At 37.1% G+C, this 15240-nt stretch overlaps 1 protein-coding gene across 1 annotated transcript; it reads right to left on the minus strand.

Moving 5' to 3' along the window:
• Nucleotides 1-556: 556 nt before the first annotated feature.
• Nucleotides 557-13264, minus strand: aste1b (asteroid homolog 1b). The gene is made up of 4 exons (XM_073024301.1): nt 11915-13264; nt 7530-7737; nt 6524-6719; nt 557-1807 (listed from the first exon to the last, which is right to left on the minus strand). The coding sequence occupies exons 1-4, from the start codon at nt 13262-13264 to the stop codon at nt 1606-1608; spliced, it is 1956 nt and encodes a 651-aa protein (XP_072880402.1). The 3' UTR covers nt 557-1605.
• Between the last annotated feature and the right edge of the window lie 1976 nt (nt 13265-15240).

A 15240-nucleotide genomic window follows, 5' to 3' on the forward strand; every position in this document is an offset into this window, starting at 1 on the left:
TGAAGACTGTCCAGTATGGGTCTCTTTAGAAGCTAATTCTGTTATGAAATTTTCTATTATCTCTCTTCTTGGATCCTCACTTCCTTTATCTTTAAATAAATTAACTGACAATTTGGTAGTTAAGCATATTTTGAGGATCTGGTTACAACTTAGAAAATATTTTGGTTTACTGAGATTTTCTCTTTCTAGTCCCATATTAACTGTTTTTTAAAACCTTCTATGACCGATGTAGTTTTTAAAGAATGGGATAGATTGGGAATTAAATACTTCCAAGATTTGTTTGTTGGAGGGAGACTCTCTTCTTTTGAACAACTATCAATTAAATATAACTTACCAAATACCCACTTTTTTCGATATCTACAGATTAGAGACTTTCTGTGATCACAACTACACACATTTCCTATGAGTCCTGATAAGAACTTAATAGATGTAATTTCTAATTTGAAACCTTTCCATGATGGCTCAATATCCAAAATTTATGACATGCTGTTGGGAATGAGAGAGGCTCCTTTAGACAAAATTAAAAAAGCCTGGTTAAAGGATTTACAGATTTCAATTTCTGAAGAGACTTGGAATTTAATTTTTAAATCTGTTAATACATCATCACTATGTGCTTGCCACTCCCTCCTAAAATTTGAAGAGGTCCACAGGGCTCACATGTCCAAAGACAAGCTATCTTGTTTTTATGCAGATATATCTCCCTGTTGTGATAGATGTAACAATGGAGAGACTTCACCAATTCATTTGTTTGGGACATGTCCAAGTCTTGAAAAATACTGGAGGGAAGTATTCCAATCTTTTTCTGTACTTGTTAAAGTAAATTTTAAGCCTAATCCTTTGACTGCCATGTTTAGTATTTGGAGAGAGGCATAACTTTGGAGTCATCTGATCTGCATGTATTGGCCTTTATTCTCATGGCTAGGAGGGCGGTGTTGTTTAAATGGAAGGACGTTGCTCTGCCTATGTTATGTCATGATTAAGTTTAGAGAAATTCAATTTCTGATTCTAATCAAGACTTCCAAACACTGTGGGAACCTTTTCTGAACTATTTTCAAAACCTTTGATCTGGTGTTAAAGTACAGATGTTGGCTATTAACATAAATCACCATGTGATAAGGTTTTCTTTTGGTCTTTCTTTTCTTTACCAAACAGCTTCGATCTTGGTAGTGGGTTTAGATTCTTTTCTTTTTAATAATAGAACTAATAAAACTTTTATAATTCAATGTATTTATTTGATTATGAATATGGGGTACTGAAATTTAAATATAGTTCATTTTGTACTATTCTATCTTTTTTTGATTCATAATATGTATCCTCATGAACTCCGTATTTTCCTATGTGAAATTTAATTTAATTTAATTATTTTATGGAATTTAATGGATGGAAAAAAACTGGATAAATAATCACTTATAAAACTATGTTCAATGTATTGAAAATGGTGAATTACTACAGATCTTTCTTCGAACTGTCCAATACAAAGATGATGCTGTTAAGCAAAAATAGTTCAGCATCAACAAATTTTAGGCACTATTCTCATTTGACAGGGTTGGAAATCCATTATTTACATTACAAGGGAGTCCTTGATGATCTTTGTTGATGATACAATTAGTTTGTTTTCTTCAGTTTTCTGTGAGATTTGGACTTTTTCGCCGTCTTAAAAAAGTCTGCTGGTACTGTGGCAGTCACTGCGTGTAGGAGTTTGGAGTATATCTCACTTGCAGCCAGGCAACCTTCCAGTAGATCCTCTGCGGCAGACATTGACTTCAGCTCTTCATAGAAACAATGAATTAAAGTCCCACTATAGAGTCTTTCCAGAAGAGAAACAGGATGTACATTAGAGGGTTTCTTAAAGTAGTATTCAAGAAATGAATTTAGTTAGAACATAAAAACATAACATCAGTCATTCAAAAAGATTATGGTTGATCTTTTAACTGGATGCATATCCCTTCATTCCCTTGATATCCAAAAGTATATCAATATTATAATGTGTTCAGTGACTGAGCCTCCAGAGTCTTCTTTGGACTAGTCCATCCAGAATACAGTATACTTTGAAGAGAATTCTTCATCTCCTTGCATGGTGACCACTTACTTTGAGAATGATCCCTGGTTCTATACAGATCCGAGAACCATATCCCTGCCTCTATTCCAGCAAGAATTTTGTTTTTTAATGAAATTATACTATTTGCTGCTGCAAAGCAACAAATTTAATGTAATTTAAGAAAGTGATAATACATCTGAATCTGATTCTAATAAAGTTGGGAGTTTTAGTTCATGCTGCATATTTTCTCCTTGAAGGATAACCCATTATTCCAGGAATCAATGTTGTGAAGTTCTGTTGCACTCAACATTCCCTCTAATTTTTTTTACAGCTGCACAGACCAACCATTGCTCAGAGCAAGAAATGTTAAAGTGGCTTGAAACTGCGCAGCAATTTAAAAGTTTTTTTAAATTTGTGATATACATGCTATTGATATTTAGAATGAAAGTTGAAAAATCACAAACTTTTGATCTTACTTATTGAGGGGTGTAATGAAATACAGTACAACAAAGAAAATTTTGCACATTTTGTAAACTTTTCCTCGTCTGTTTTTATTACAAATGCATTGTCTATAAACACTACCCAGATTAATTTCACATCCATATGAAAGATGTATCCTCATTAGATCATCCAAATGTTCCACTTCTAGTCTGTTTCTGGATTTACATCTGATTCAATCCATAAGACAGAATCCACGTTCACAGTCAGCACGAAAAAGCATGCTGACTGTGAACGTGGATTCTGTCTTGCAACAATGTCAACAACAATTGACAGTTCTTCAAATTCTTTGTTTCTAAGCATGTAGTTCAACAGGAAAGATACTGGCATGGATAGAGCATTAGTTGATTGACAGGAGGCAAAGAGTGGGAATAAAGGGAGCCTTTTCAGGTTGGCTGCTGGTAACTAGTGGTGTTCCAGAGGGTCGGTGTTCGAACCACTTCTTTTTACATTATATGTCAATGATTTGGATGACGGAATTGATGGCTCTGTGACCGAGTCTGCGGATGGTACAAAGATAGATGGAGGGGCAGGTAGTGTTGAAGAAGCAGACAGACTACAGAAGGACTTATACAGATTAGGAAAACGGGCAAAGAAGTGGCAGATGGAATGCAGTTTTGGGAAGTGTATGGTCACACACTTTGGTAGAAGAAATAAAAAGTGTAGACTATTTTCTGAAGGTGGAGAACATTCAAAAATGTTCGAGGTGCCAAGGGACATGCGGAATTCCCTAAAGGTTATTTTGCGGGTGCTGAGGAAGGCAAATGCAATGTTAGCATTAGTTTTAAAAGGACTAGAATATAAAAGCAAGAATGTAATCTTGAGGCTTTATAAGACACTGGTGAGGCCTCACTTGGGAGTATTGAGAGCAGTTTTGGGCCCTTATCAAAGAAAGGATGTGCTGACATTGGAGAGGGTTGAAAGGAGGTTCACAAAAATATTTCTAGGATTGTAAGGCTTATCACATGAAGAATATTTGATGGCTCTGGGCCTGTACTCACTGGAATTCAGAACATTGAGGGGAGATCTCATTGAAACCTATCAAATGTTGGAAGGCCTCAACAGTGTAGATGTGAACAGGATATTTTCTACAGTGGGAGAGTCTAAGACCAGAGGACACAGACTCAGAATAGAAGGACATCCATTTAAAAAGAAGCTGAGGAGGAATTTCTTCAGCCAGAGAGTGGTAAATCTGTGGAATTCATAGCTGTGGAGGCATTGGGTATACTTAAGACTGAGGTTGATAGATTCTTGATTAGTCAGGGCATGAAGGGATATGTGGAGAAGACAGAATTGGGCGGAGAGAGTAATGGCAGAGCAAACTCAATGGGCCAAATTCTGCTCTTATATCCCATGGTCTTATATCAGTGAACATTTTAATTGAACCAGTCTTAACTTTCTCATAAATAACAGATTTAAAATCACAGTATTTCTGTGAGATGCCTTCATCATAGTTCGTAATTATAACTGACATTTTTTGCCATTCCTACAACATTCTCTTTTCCAAATTCAAAACTGGTTGAGTTTGCAATAGTAACAGGGTCAAAAGCTTGCCATTCTCTTAATTCATCTCATGAACTCTATTATCTAGGTGATTACACACATGTTGAATGAAACGAATAATAGGCACAGTATCAATGTTAGAACTTATAGATGCAAGCAGTTCTTTCACTTTGTCACTTCAATAAACTGTATTGCCAAGATACTGTGACCATAACTTGGTAATTTTTGCTTTTGCATACTGTAGTGCTTCAATTTTATTCAAACAGCTCTTCTGAAGGAATTTACAAAGAGAAGCCAAATCTTCTAGAATATTTTTAAGGACACTTAAAGCTACTCGATATTGTGAATTGATCATAATCTTCAAGCTGGTGATTGGATTGTTAAATTAATTAATGCTCTTTGCCATAATAATAATAATTATTTTTTAAAAATTAACAAGGTAAGTCAAAAAAATATAATTTTAGTAAAATAGCCAGGCATGCAAACAATTTTAAGAAAAACAATTTTTACCTTGTTCTAAGAATTTTTAATTAAAATATTATTAGATTATGATATTTTTGAGAGATTACTTACTTAGAAAGTCAGAATATATAATTTTTCATATCAAACAAACACAAACACAACTCAACACAAGTAAACAATATCAGGCAGTGAAAACAACTGACAGGCAAAATGGCAAAAGTAAAATGTTTGGCTAGATGATGTTGGTGCTCAGGGGACCAGCAGTTTATTACATTGAGCTACTAACTTCCATTCTGTGTTTATTGTTACAATTTGTAATAGTGTTTTAACTTGAAACATTGATAATGAAAATAAATTGAAGCATTAAAATGTTTAAAGTAAAGGTTGTGGTACGTTTATTATTTAGAAAATTTGTGGTTTATATTCATTAACAATTACAGGCTATTTCAGAACTATATTGACAGATTTCAGAGTTACATTAGTAAAATTTCAAAATTATATTAATATATAAAAGAAAATTTCAGTTACGTGCAACTAAGCTTGTGAGCACGGCAGCATTTCAGATACTGCACACCACGCAGATTAGAGGGAACAGTGGATGCACTCCTGACAGTAATATATCCTTCCTACAATATAGGATTACATACTGTTTACATTCCTAACTGCTCGCTATATCTTTAAGTTAATTTTCAATGATTTATATGGAGGGATAATTTGATCCTTCTGTATACCATTACTTCCCTATCTCTAGTCATTTAAAAAATGGCTTAGCTTTTTAATTTTTTCCCTTCTTAAGTGATGTTTTCATATTCACTATTCCTCTTAAGTTTTCCTTCCCATTCATCTTCTATACCTTCCTGAAGTTCTGCTGCATTTTTCTCACAACTTGCACTGCCACCCAGCTTTGCCTTATCAATAACCTTGAAAACTTATTCTAGATTAATGAGTTGAAGGGAATCTGAACAGTTTGGGCCCCAGCACCTCACTGGTAAAAGCCCTCCCAACCCAAAAAAGGCCAGTTTCAGAACATTATCCAATCATCAAATCAGTTGTTATATTAACCCCCAAACCCACATGCTTCACTTGTGTAGTAACTTATCACAAGCACTGTGAGGTCCAAATTCATCACATTCACAAATGCTAATTTTTTTTTACCTTCTCATTCTTGAACTGTAGCTCTCCACTTTCCCTAGGTTTTGTTTTGTCTTTTAAGTGTGGCGTGTTTAATTTTCCATAGCCTTCCAAATGTTATTATCATTTTCATTAACTTTTTTCTATCATAATCTATTATCAATCCACAAGAGTTCTTGTGGATCTTAGCAAGGGCCTTTTGCATGTTCGAGGAAACCAAATGCTTTTCCTTGACTTCAAAGAAAATCCCTTATTCCATAGCTTAATCTCTCCTGTCTTAGTACACGTGATACATATTAATACCTGCTGATCTTTGCCCTTTTCCCTGTTCTATTCCTCGCAGTCTGTTTGTTTCCTTATATTAATCCTTGCCATGTTACTTTTGCTGAATTCTGAGTTTTTCTAATCCTTAGAGATGTACTGCTCCTTTAAGTAAAATAAATCTTTTAGTTGAGCGATTGCTTTCATTGCTAGCTACAGACGGACCACTTTTTGGCTTGACATAAAAGGGAATCAGAATCAAATGTGTTAGTTTGTGAATTATATTTGATAATAATTATTCAAATATTATCCAGTGCTTATCTACGATCATATACTTCATTGCAGGCTGTCAGGCTGTTTGAAAATTGGTAAACTTGCTCAAGCTGTTGATGTTTATTAGTAGCAAACAATACTATAATCCTCCAATTTGACTTATTGTACATTCCCAAATTTCCATCACCTACACTTTGGTGACCAATTTATTAAATCTCATACAGACTTATTCCAATCACCGCATGCTGGGACAGCCAGGAAGGAGAAGCCAGAAAGCTTAATGACATTTAGTTCATTCCTTCCTTATACAGTAATTTTGTGATCATCCAGCTATAACACATAAGTGTATTTTCTTACCGTGTAATATCTGGTGTTGGAAAAGGACAACACAACAGTTGATTTAAATAGATTCCCATTAGAAGACAACTCTGCCACTGACAGAAGACATGAGCTACATCTATGTCCAGATTTCCCATCTTCTGCCCTCTTTGCCTCAGCTGGGAAAGCCTATCAGATACAATTCCGATGTCTTTCTCCATCAACTTATTGTTACCTGGACAAGTTTAAAGAAAAACATAGTTAAACAATCTGCCTTAATTTGATCTCAAGAATTATTGGAAAATGTAATTTCGGAGCAGAGGTAGGCTAGAGGACTCCTTGACCATGCACTGTCATTTACGAATGAAACTTGGCCTGAACTTCACTTTCTGCCTGATCCACAACCCTCCCTGAGAAATAAATTATGTTCAGTGACCTATCCTCTACATCCCTCTGTAGTAGAGAATTCCAAATGTTCACAACAGAGGAAATCATTTTAAATGCATTGCAGAAACTTTGTATAATACTTGGATTCTGCTTGCAGAAGCAACTGTGAACATCCTGCCACTTTAATTCTTGACCCACTTTTCCAATGGCCTAATTGACTGTATCTTGTTTTGTAAAGGACTCTCAATATGCACTAAGCTATACCGGCATAGGAATACACAAATGCAATCTGCAATATACCAGTAACAGAGAATTCTGAAAATGACAATCCATTCTGATCTAACTATGACTGTTCAACATCAAAATTATTCCAACAACAGCACTGGCCAACATAACCTGCTGAAGGGTCTCGGCCCAAAACATTGACTGTACTTTTTTCCACAGATGCTGTCTGGCCTGTGAGTTCCTCCAGCATTTTGTGTATAACCTCCTTTAAGCTGGCTGACAGAAAATGAAAGTAGAGTGAAATTTTACAGATAGATTATTGCAGTTCTATGCCAAAACTAATGTATCAGAGTACACTACCAAATACATTATGCCACTCTGGTTTCTAACATCCAACAAAAAGAACTTAATTATTTTTGTGATATCTTATTACCTGTTTTGCATATTAATTTATGTAATTCTCCAGTTACAATAGAAAGCAGGAGAGCCTGAAGATGATGCAGTGTCACTTTTGGTTCAGCGTGAATTACCCAGTAGCAGGTAATATAAACTGTCAAGTGCAGGCTGGCTGGCAAAGCCTGCACGTCAGCTTTCACCTCCAGAGTCTCTAAAAGAAAACAGGTTCTATCCAGGATAGAAATCTGCAAAAAGATGTGTACAATTAATATCAAATGTTATGTGTCAACATTTTCTTTTACTGCGAGCATCATTTTAAGCGCCTGGACGAGGAGGGTGGATAACGTCATAATAACAAAATGCGGACAGGTTTCTGGGACATTCAGAAGAGAAGGAATAGCAGACTGCGAGCTACCAGCAGGAGAGTGAGCTGAGTGGAGATAACTAAAGAGTTTAGTACAGCAGCGGACGAGTCTAATCCTTCTCCGTGTCCAGAGGACTGTGATAATTAGCAGCACACAGTGCATATTGGATACGTGACTGTCACTTAACATGATTCATACTTGTATTTCTGCAGTATTCCTGAGGAGACCACTTTTTGTTAACCCATACATGGATTTGGGTGTGTTAGGTAGCGACCACTTGTGTTAAGGAGTATTCTGTGACTGTCACCTTGTAATATCCCTAGGTGGATTTTGGAACACTACTCAATGTCTGGAATCAGCTGTGACTGCTATCGTGTTTCCCAGTGTGGATCCTCTGGAATTTTCCGTGATCGCCGCCTCGTGTCATCTCAGTGTGGATTTACAAGTTTCTTTCCCTGACCTGATCCTGTGGATTTTTGGAATCATCTGGATTGCCATTTCTGGGACTGTGTTTGAATAAGATTTGAGAAGAACTGTTCCCAAACCTGACACCATTTGTGAGCTACAAATACATAGCACTGTTAATTTTTGTTTAGGGGAGTAATTTGTTTAATTGTCTGAATTTTGAGTAGATATTGAAAATATAGTTGTTTAACATTAAAACTGAGTCTGTGGTCTATTGCTGCTGGCACATAACATAAATAAGAAACCAATCTCATAACTCAATTTGGATTTATAATGAAGGGAATGACATCCTAGTAAAAGTTGAGCTTGGGAACTTAAGATTAAAGCAGAAATCTAACATTTCTCATAAGGAATTTCAGATGTGTCACATAAATGTAAGAAGTGCAAAAAGTCCCCACTTCATTTGGATATTTAAAGTAAAGGTTGACGGGTTACTGATTAATCGGGGCATCAAAGAGAGAAGGCAGAGAATGGAGTTTGGAGGGGTAATAGATCAGTCATAATAGAATGGCAGAGAAGATTCAATGGGCCAAATGGCCTAACTCTGTTTCTAATTCTTATGGTCTCTGATAGTCCTTAGATTGAAAGCTGCAAACTATAACAATCACATAAACAACTCCTGATGAAAATTAGTAAAAATTCCACACATTCTTAAAAAAGTTAAACCAGTTAAAGTTAAAAAGGAAGCATTTCCATCACTCCATTTTGAACTAGAAGCCAGCTTCCAACTGTATTTTTGCTATAATAGATTAGGAATGTGGAGTTGAGATCATAGTCAGATCAAACATTACTTTGTTAAATAGTGGAGTAGGCACGAGTCTTATAATGATAGCTTCCTTTGTGCAAAGTACGTTTTGACTCCAGCCATTGACCAGTTTTATGAGCTCACCTTGATCTTAAGGGCAGTTACTTTCACCTCACTTTTGGAATTCTTTTCTTTGATCCAAGTTTGAGATCATTGTTGGAAGAAAGTTTGATGCACTTTGCTGATTGTAAGTGGATTGACTGGGCAGTACCGTAATTAATCAGAATCAGGTTATTATATCATTGGTATACGTTGTGAAATCTGTTGTTTTATGACAGGAGTACATTGCAAAATATTAATTAAAAACTAATTAAAATAACAGTATATATAAAGATAAGCTGGAATATTGAGTGAGCTCTTCAGGCTCCTGTACCTCCCCCTTGATGGTAGCAATGAGAAGGGGTATGTCCCCCTTTTGGAAATGAGATAAGGTTGGCCAATTTTTGACATTGCTGGGTGGATGCCAATTTTGCAACTATACTGGAACATCTTGGCTGGACGCACAGCTAATTCTGGAGTTCAGGACTTCAGTACCAATTTAGGATTTTATATGGTCCATTAGCTTTCCTGTACTAGTTATTGTGTGGAACTAAACTGGTTGGAGACTGGATTCTTTAATGTGAAGAAGCCATTATTTGGTATCTAACTGAACATGACTGCAAATGTTAAAGTATTTTCTTTAGCACTCATACTGGAACCTACATGTTGAGCATGAAAATATTTTTTGAGCTTCTTCCTCCCAGAAACTGTTTAATAGTTCATACTATTCATAACCAGATGTGCTAGGATTGCAGATATGTTCTTAATCACTTAGCTCTAGTTACTGCAATTTTACTCGTTTACCATAATCTTTATTTATTAGATATACTCTATGTTGCTACTGGCATACCGTACTGCACTTCTAATTGAACCAGAGTTGATTCCTTGGTCTGACAGTAATGGAAAAGAGATTAATTTATGATAATTAATGATAATCAGCTATTACTGATGATCCAGTTAGCATGTTTGTTGTACATCACACAATGGACAGTATCCTCTGTGTGAAACTGGAACCATCTCCACAAGACTGTTATGATGATCTTTCTTTCCAATGTTCACTGGTATATATATCTGCCATAGATAAATGAAATGGCTACAAGAGTAGATCAGAGGCAAAGTATCATACTCACTGTATCATACAATGAGGTTAAGACGTGAACGGATAGGACCTATCAAGTGTGACAGTAGGAAAGTGTGTATGGAACTGGAGGAAATAGCAGAGGTACTTAATGAATACTTTACTTCAGTATTCACTATGGAAAAGGATCTTGGTGATTGTAGTGATGACTTGCAACATACTGAAAAGCCTGAGCATGTAGATATTAAGAAAGAGGATGTGCTAGAGCTTTTGGAAAGCATCAAGTTGGATAAGTTGCCAGGACCGGATGAGATGTACCCCAGGCTACTGTGGAAGGCGAGGGAGATTGCTGAGCCTCTGGCGATGATCTTTGCATCATCAATGGGGACGGGAGAGGTTCCAGAGGATTAGAGGGTTGCGAATGTTGTTCCTTTATTCAAGAAAGGGAGAACAGATAGCCCAGGCAATTATAGACACGCGAGTCTTACCTCAGTGGTTGGTAAGTTGATGGAGAAGATCCTGAAAGGCAGGATTTATGTACATTTGGAGAGATATAATATGATTAGGAATAGTCAGCATGGCTTTGTCAAGGGCAGGTCGTGCCTTACAAGCCTGATCAAATTTTTTGAGGATGTGACTAAACACATTGATGAAGGAAGAGCAGTAGATGTAGTGTACGTATATGGATTTCAGCAAGGCATTTGATAAGGTATCCCATGCAAGGCTTTTTGAGAAAGTAAGGAGGCATGGGATCCAAGGGGATGTTGCTTTGTGGATCCAGAACTGGCTTGTCCAAAGAAAGCAAAGAGTGGTTGTAGATGGGTCATATTCTGTATGGAGGTCAGTCACCAGTAGAGTGCCTCAGGGATCTGTTCTGGGACCCTTGCTCTTCGTGATTTTTATAAATGACCTGGATGTGGAAGTGGAAGGATGGGTTAGTAAGTTTGCTGATGACACAAAGGTTGGAGGTATTGTGGATAGCGTGGAGGGCTGTCAGAGGTTACAGAGGGACATTGATAGGATGCAAAATTGGGCTGAGAAGTGGCAGATGGGAGTTCAACCCAGATAAGTGTGAAGTGGTTCATTTTGATAGGTCAAATATGATGGCAGAATATAGTATTAATGGTAAGACTCTTGGCAGTGTGGAGGATCAGAGGGATCAGTAGGTACAGAGATGTCAGGGGTAAGTTTTTACTCAGAGTGGTGAATGTGTGGAATGGGCTGCCAGCAACAGTGGTGGAGGCGGATACAATAAGGTCATTTTAAAGAATTTTGGATATGGTACATAGAGCTTAGAAAAATTGAGGGCTATAGGTAAGCCTAGTAATTTCTAAGGTAGGGACCTCTTCGGCACTACCTTGTGGGCCGAAGGGCCTGTATTGTGCAGTAGGTTTTCTATGTTTCTAATAGCATTGTGGAAATATCCTCATCGTAAAGTAGGTTCAAGTAGGTAGCTCCCCCCACATTCTCAAATGTACTTAAGGATGGCCAGAATTTGCAGTTACAACAGTATGCAGCAGCACAAAGTGCCTAGATGGTTCATGATTAATGCAATTTGACCAATATCTGATACCAAGTGAAATTTATACAAAGCTAACTGAATTTCAGTTCTGTGGCATCCAATTTCTAGAAATACCTGAACTTCCTAAATCATTAAAAAAAAATCTTACTTCTGGTAGACTTTGCAACGAATGTGTTTCATTTAAATTGAATTTCTTCAGCACTGCTTGAATGTTAGTTTTTTTCAGAGTTAGATCATGTCTATCATATTCCTGCACGTGATGTACTTTGCTGTGTTCTTCAGCTTTAAGGCTGGCCTGTCCTGGTGCTTTAGTAGGTAGATCCGATGCTGAATCAAGAAAAGTCTCATTGGTGCTCAGGAGACCATAAATAATCTGACGAATGGGCAAAGAACACCTGTGACTGCTGGTCCTGTGCATATTTTCCACCTGAGGATGCAGGAATGTTCTCCTCAAGGTCAAGCAGTCACTATGAAATGGAGACAAATCTCCTTTCAATAGAGCAGCTAACATCCATTCTGGAGCTTTGCTAGCCAAGACAGTAGGAGCATGAGGCCTCATATCTTTGTCCTTAAAGTATGTTGCAAGATCCACATCTGACTGAATATATTCATTCATATGAAAACATAGGACTTCTCGGACTTTCTCCTGGTCTCTTTGCTTTAGTGACTTCAGAATGTTTTCAATTGGTTCTTCTGGCTCAGAAAACTCAGCCAGCCAGTACAGAAGCCCTTGAATTCGTGCATTCTTCCTTCCTGCTGAAGAAGTCCTTGCATGGAAATGTATTCCGGTGAAAAAATTCTCCAGGATAGGAAGGTTAATATAATCATTACCATTCAGCACTGCGAAGAGTGGAAGAAGGGCTTTGTTCATGTGATTAAAATGGTTGCAGAACTTCTCAAGTGAGAAACACTGAGCTGAAATATAGGATTCTGAATTATCTTTAAGACTAGTTACTTCTTCCCACTTGAAATAATTGAGGGGACAATAACCAGCCTTCAGATCGAAGATGCAGAAGTCACTGTCAAGTGTTAAGACAGGGCAGTTCCATTGATTGGCAAGAGCAACAATGTCACGGTCTGCTTCAGAATGGCTCAGGACAAATGGCACTTGCAACTGCACTAAGACTTGTTTAAAAACTTCTGGGCCAAGTAGCGGCATCACAGTCCCTCCTCTGCCTCTTGAAATGGAGTGTGCTTTCAGGATCTTTTCCCTGGCACGTTGTTTGATTGTTTCAAATTTTTTATCTGTATAGTCACATCCACCATCAAAGACCACATATGGTGAAATATTACAAAGTGACAGAGCTTCAAAGAACTTACAGATGATATCTGTAAATGAATCATATTCTCCTCCACAACTAAGATCCAAATGAGAGTCAAAGTAAAGTCTATGAAATAAGTTATTGCCATCAATTATAATTCTAGTGTTTTGCAATTTTATGTTATCAAAAAATTGATGATTTTCTCCAATGTAGGACATCAATCCATGGATACCCATTTTGCAACGTGATCAACTTCATCCTGAGTAACAAACAGAATAGGTTGGTATTGTTAGATCACATGTGAATATTGTGGAAGTACAAGTCATTTGCAGCTAAGTAAACACTGAATTAACCATATCAATATTTTTCACCTTTTGATACCAAACTATTGTAGTATCTATATAACTGATCCAAAGCAGCAGTGAGGGTATAGAACCTATACAATTACAATTACAGGAAGTGTTGGCTGTCTTCAGGCAAATCAGAGTGGCCAAAGAATCAGAATCAGGTTTATTATCACCGGCATGTGTTGTGAAATTTGTTAACTTAGTTCAATGCAGTACATAATATAAAAGAAAAAAAAGTAAGTAAATCAATTATAGTATATATATATATATTGAACAGATTAAAAATCATGCAAAAATAGAAATATATATTTAAAAAGTGAGGTAATGTTCACGGGTTCAATGTTCATTTAGGTATCAGACAGCAGGGAGGAAGATGTTCCTGAATCGCTGAGTGTGTGCCTTCAGGCTTCTGTACCTCCTACCTGATGGTAACAGTGAGAAAAGGGCATGCACTGGTGCTGGGGGAACACCTGACAAAGTTTTCCCTTGGACCCTGTGAGATGCAAGTGCAGAAGTTGCAGGGACCCTAGAAGAGATACTTAAATCATCCTCAGCAACAGGTGATGTACCAGAGTATTGGAGGATAGCTAATGTTGTTTCTCTGTTTAGGAAATGGTCTAAGAATAAACCAGGAATTTATAAGCCAGTTAGCCTTATATTAGTACTGGGAAAGTTATTGGAAGTTATTCTAAGAGACCGGATATATGAGTATTTGGGATAGGCAGGGAATAAATAGGGATAGTCAGCATGGCTTTGCGTGTGGTAGGTCATGTCTAACCAATCTTATAGACTTTTTCAAAGATGTTACTAGGAAAGTTACCAGGGCAGTGCAATTGTCTACATCAGCAAAGCATTTGACATATGTGCAGTTTTGGTCATCTACCTACATAAAAGATGTAAATAAGTTTGAAAGAATATAGAGAAATTTTACACCAAGATTGTAGTGGACAGCAAATTTGCAGCAGGATCTGAACCAGCTGGAATTTAATACAGACAAGTGTGAGGTGTTGCACTTTGGGTGCAGCAGCCAGTGTAGGTCTTACTCAGTGAGCAGTAGGACACAGAGGAATGAGGTAGAACAAAAGGTTCTGGGATTCATTGAAAATGGTGTCACAAGTAGATAGGGTCGTAAAGAAAGCTTTTGGCACATTGGTCTTCATCAATCAAAGTACACAGTATAGGACTTGGGATGTTATGAAGTTGTATACGATATTGGCAAGGCCTAATTTGGAGTATTGTGTACAGATTTGGTCACCTACCTAAAAGAAACATGTAAAGGAGGTTGAAAGAATACAGAGAAAGTCTACGAGGATGTTGGGTGAGAGACTACAACTAGAAGTCATAGGTTCAGGTGAAAGGTGAAATGTTTCAAGGGAATATGAGGGGAAACTTATTCAAACGATGGTGAAAGTGTGGAATGAGCTGCCAATACAAGTGGTGGATGTGATTTCAACATTTAGGAGAGGTTTGAATAGGTACATGGATGGGAGGGGTATGGAGGGCCTGGGTGCAAGTCAATGGGACTAGGCAGTTTAAATAGTTTAGCATGGATTAGATTGGCCAAAAGGCCTTTTTCTGTCCTTAGTTCTATGACTCCATGACTAACTCTTTCATTCCAATAGACTACTGACTTCCTTGTGTTCAAAAATTCAAACTAGTCTTTAAGGAACCTTAATCACCAAAATATATTTACATATCGTCATTTTCTCCACAAACACATTTGATTTAAACTAAACAGTCCATAATTTTGAGTAAAATTCTGTAAATCTGAAAGTAAAGTGGAAATGTGAAATCAAACAGATGCCAAGAAGTGTGAGCTGCCTTCTAGTGATGAAATGTTTTGAGAGATTGGTTGTGGCTAGAAT

This window comes from Hemitrygon akajei, chromosome 20, assembly GCF_048418815.1.
Source record: "Hemitrygon akajei chromosome 20, sHemAka1.3, whole genome shotgun sequence".
Taxonomy (NCBI): domain Eukaryota; kingdom Metazoa; phylum Chordata; class Chondrichthyes; order Myliobatiformes; family Dasyatidae; genus Hemitrygon; species Hemitrygon akajei.

Bases quoted from the DNA above. Each gene is read 5' to 3' on its own strand.
- aste1b (XM_073024301.1), bottom strand. From the start codon at position 13,264: ATGGGTATCCATGGATTGATGTCCTACATTGGAGAAAATCATCAATTT. The intron at 6,720-7,529 runs GTAATAAGATAT...AAACTTGTCCAG, and splicing joins TAAATTAATATGCAAAACAG to GTAACAATAAGTTGATGGAG. The intron at 1,808-6,523 runs GTAAGAAAATAC...TCTTCTGGAAAG, and splicing joins CCAACACCAGATATTACACG to ACTCTATAGTGGGACTTTAA.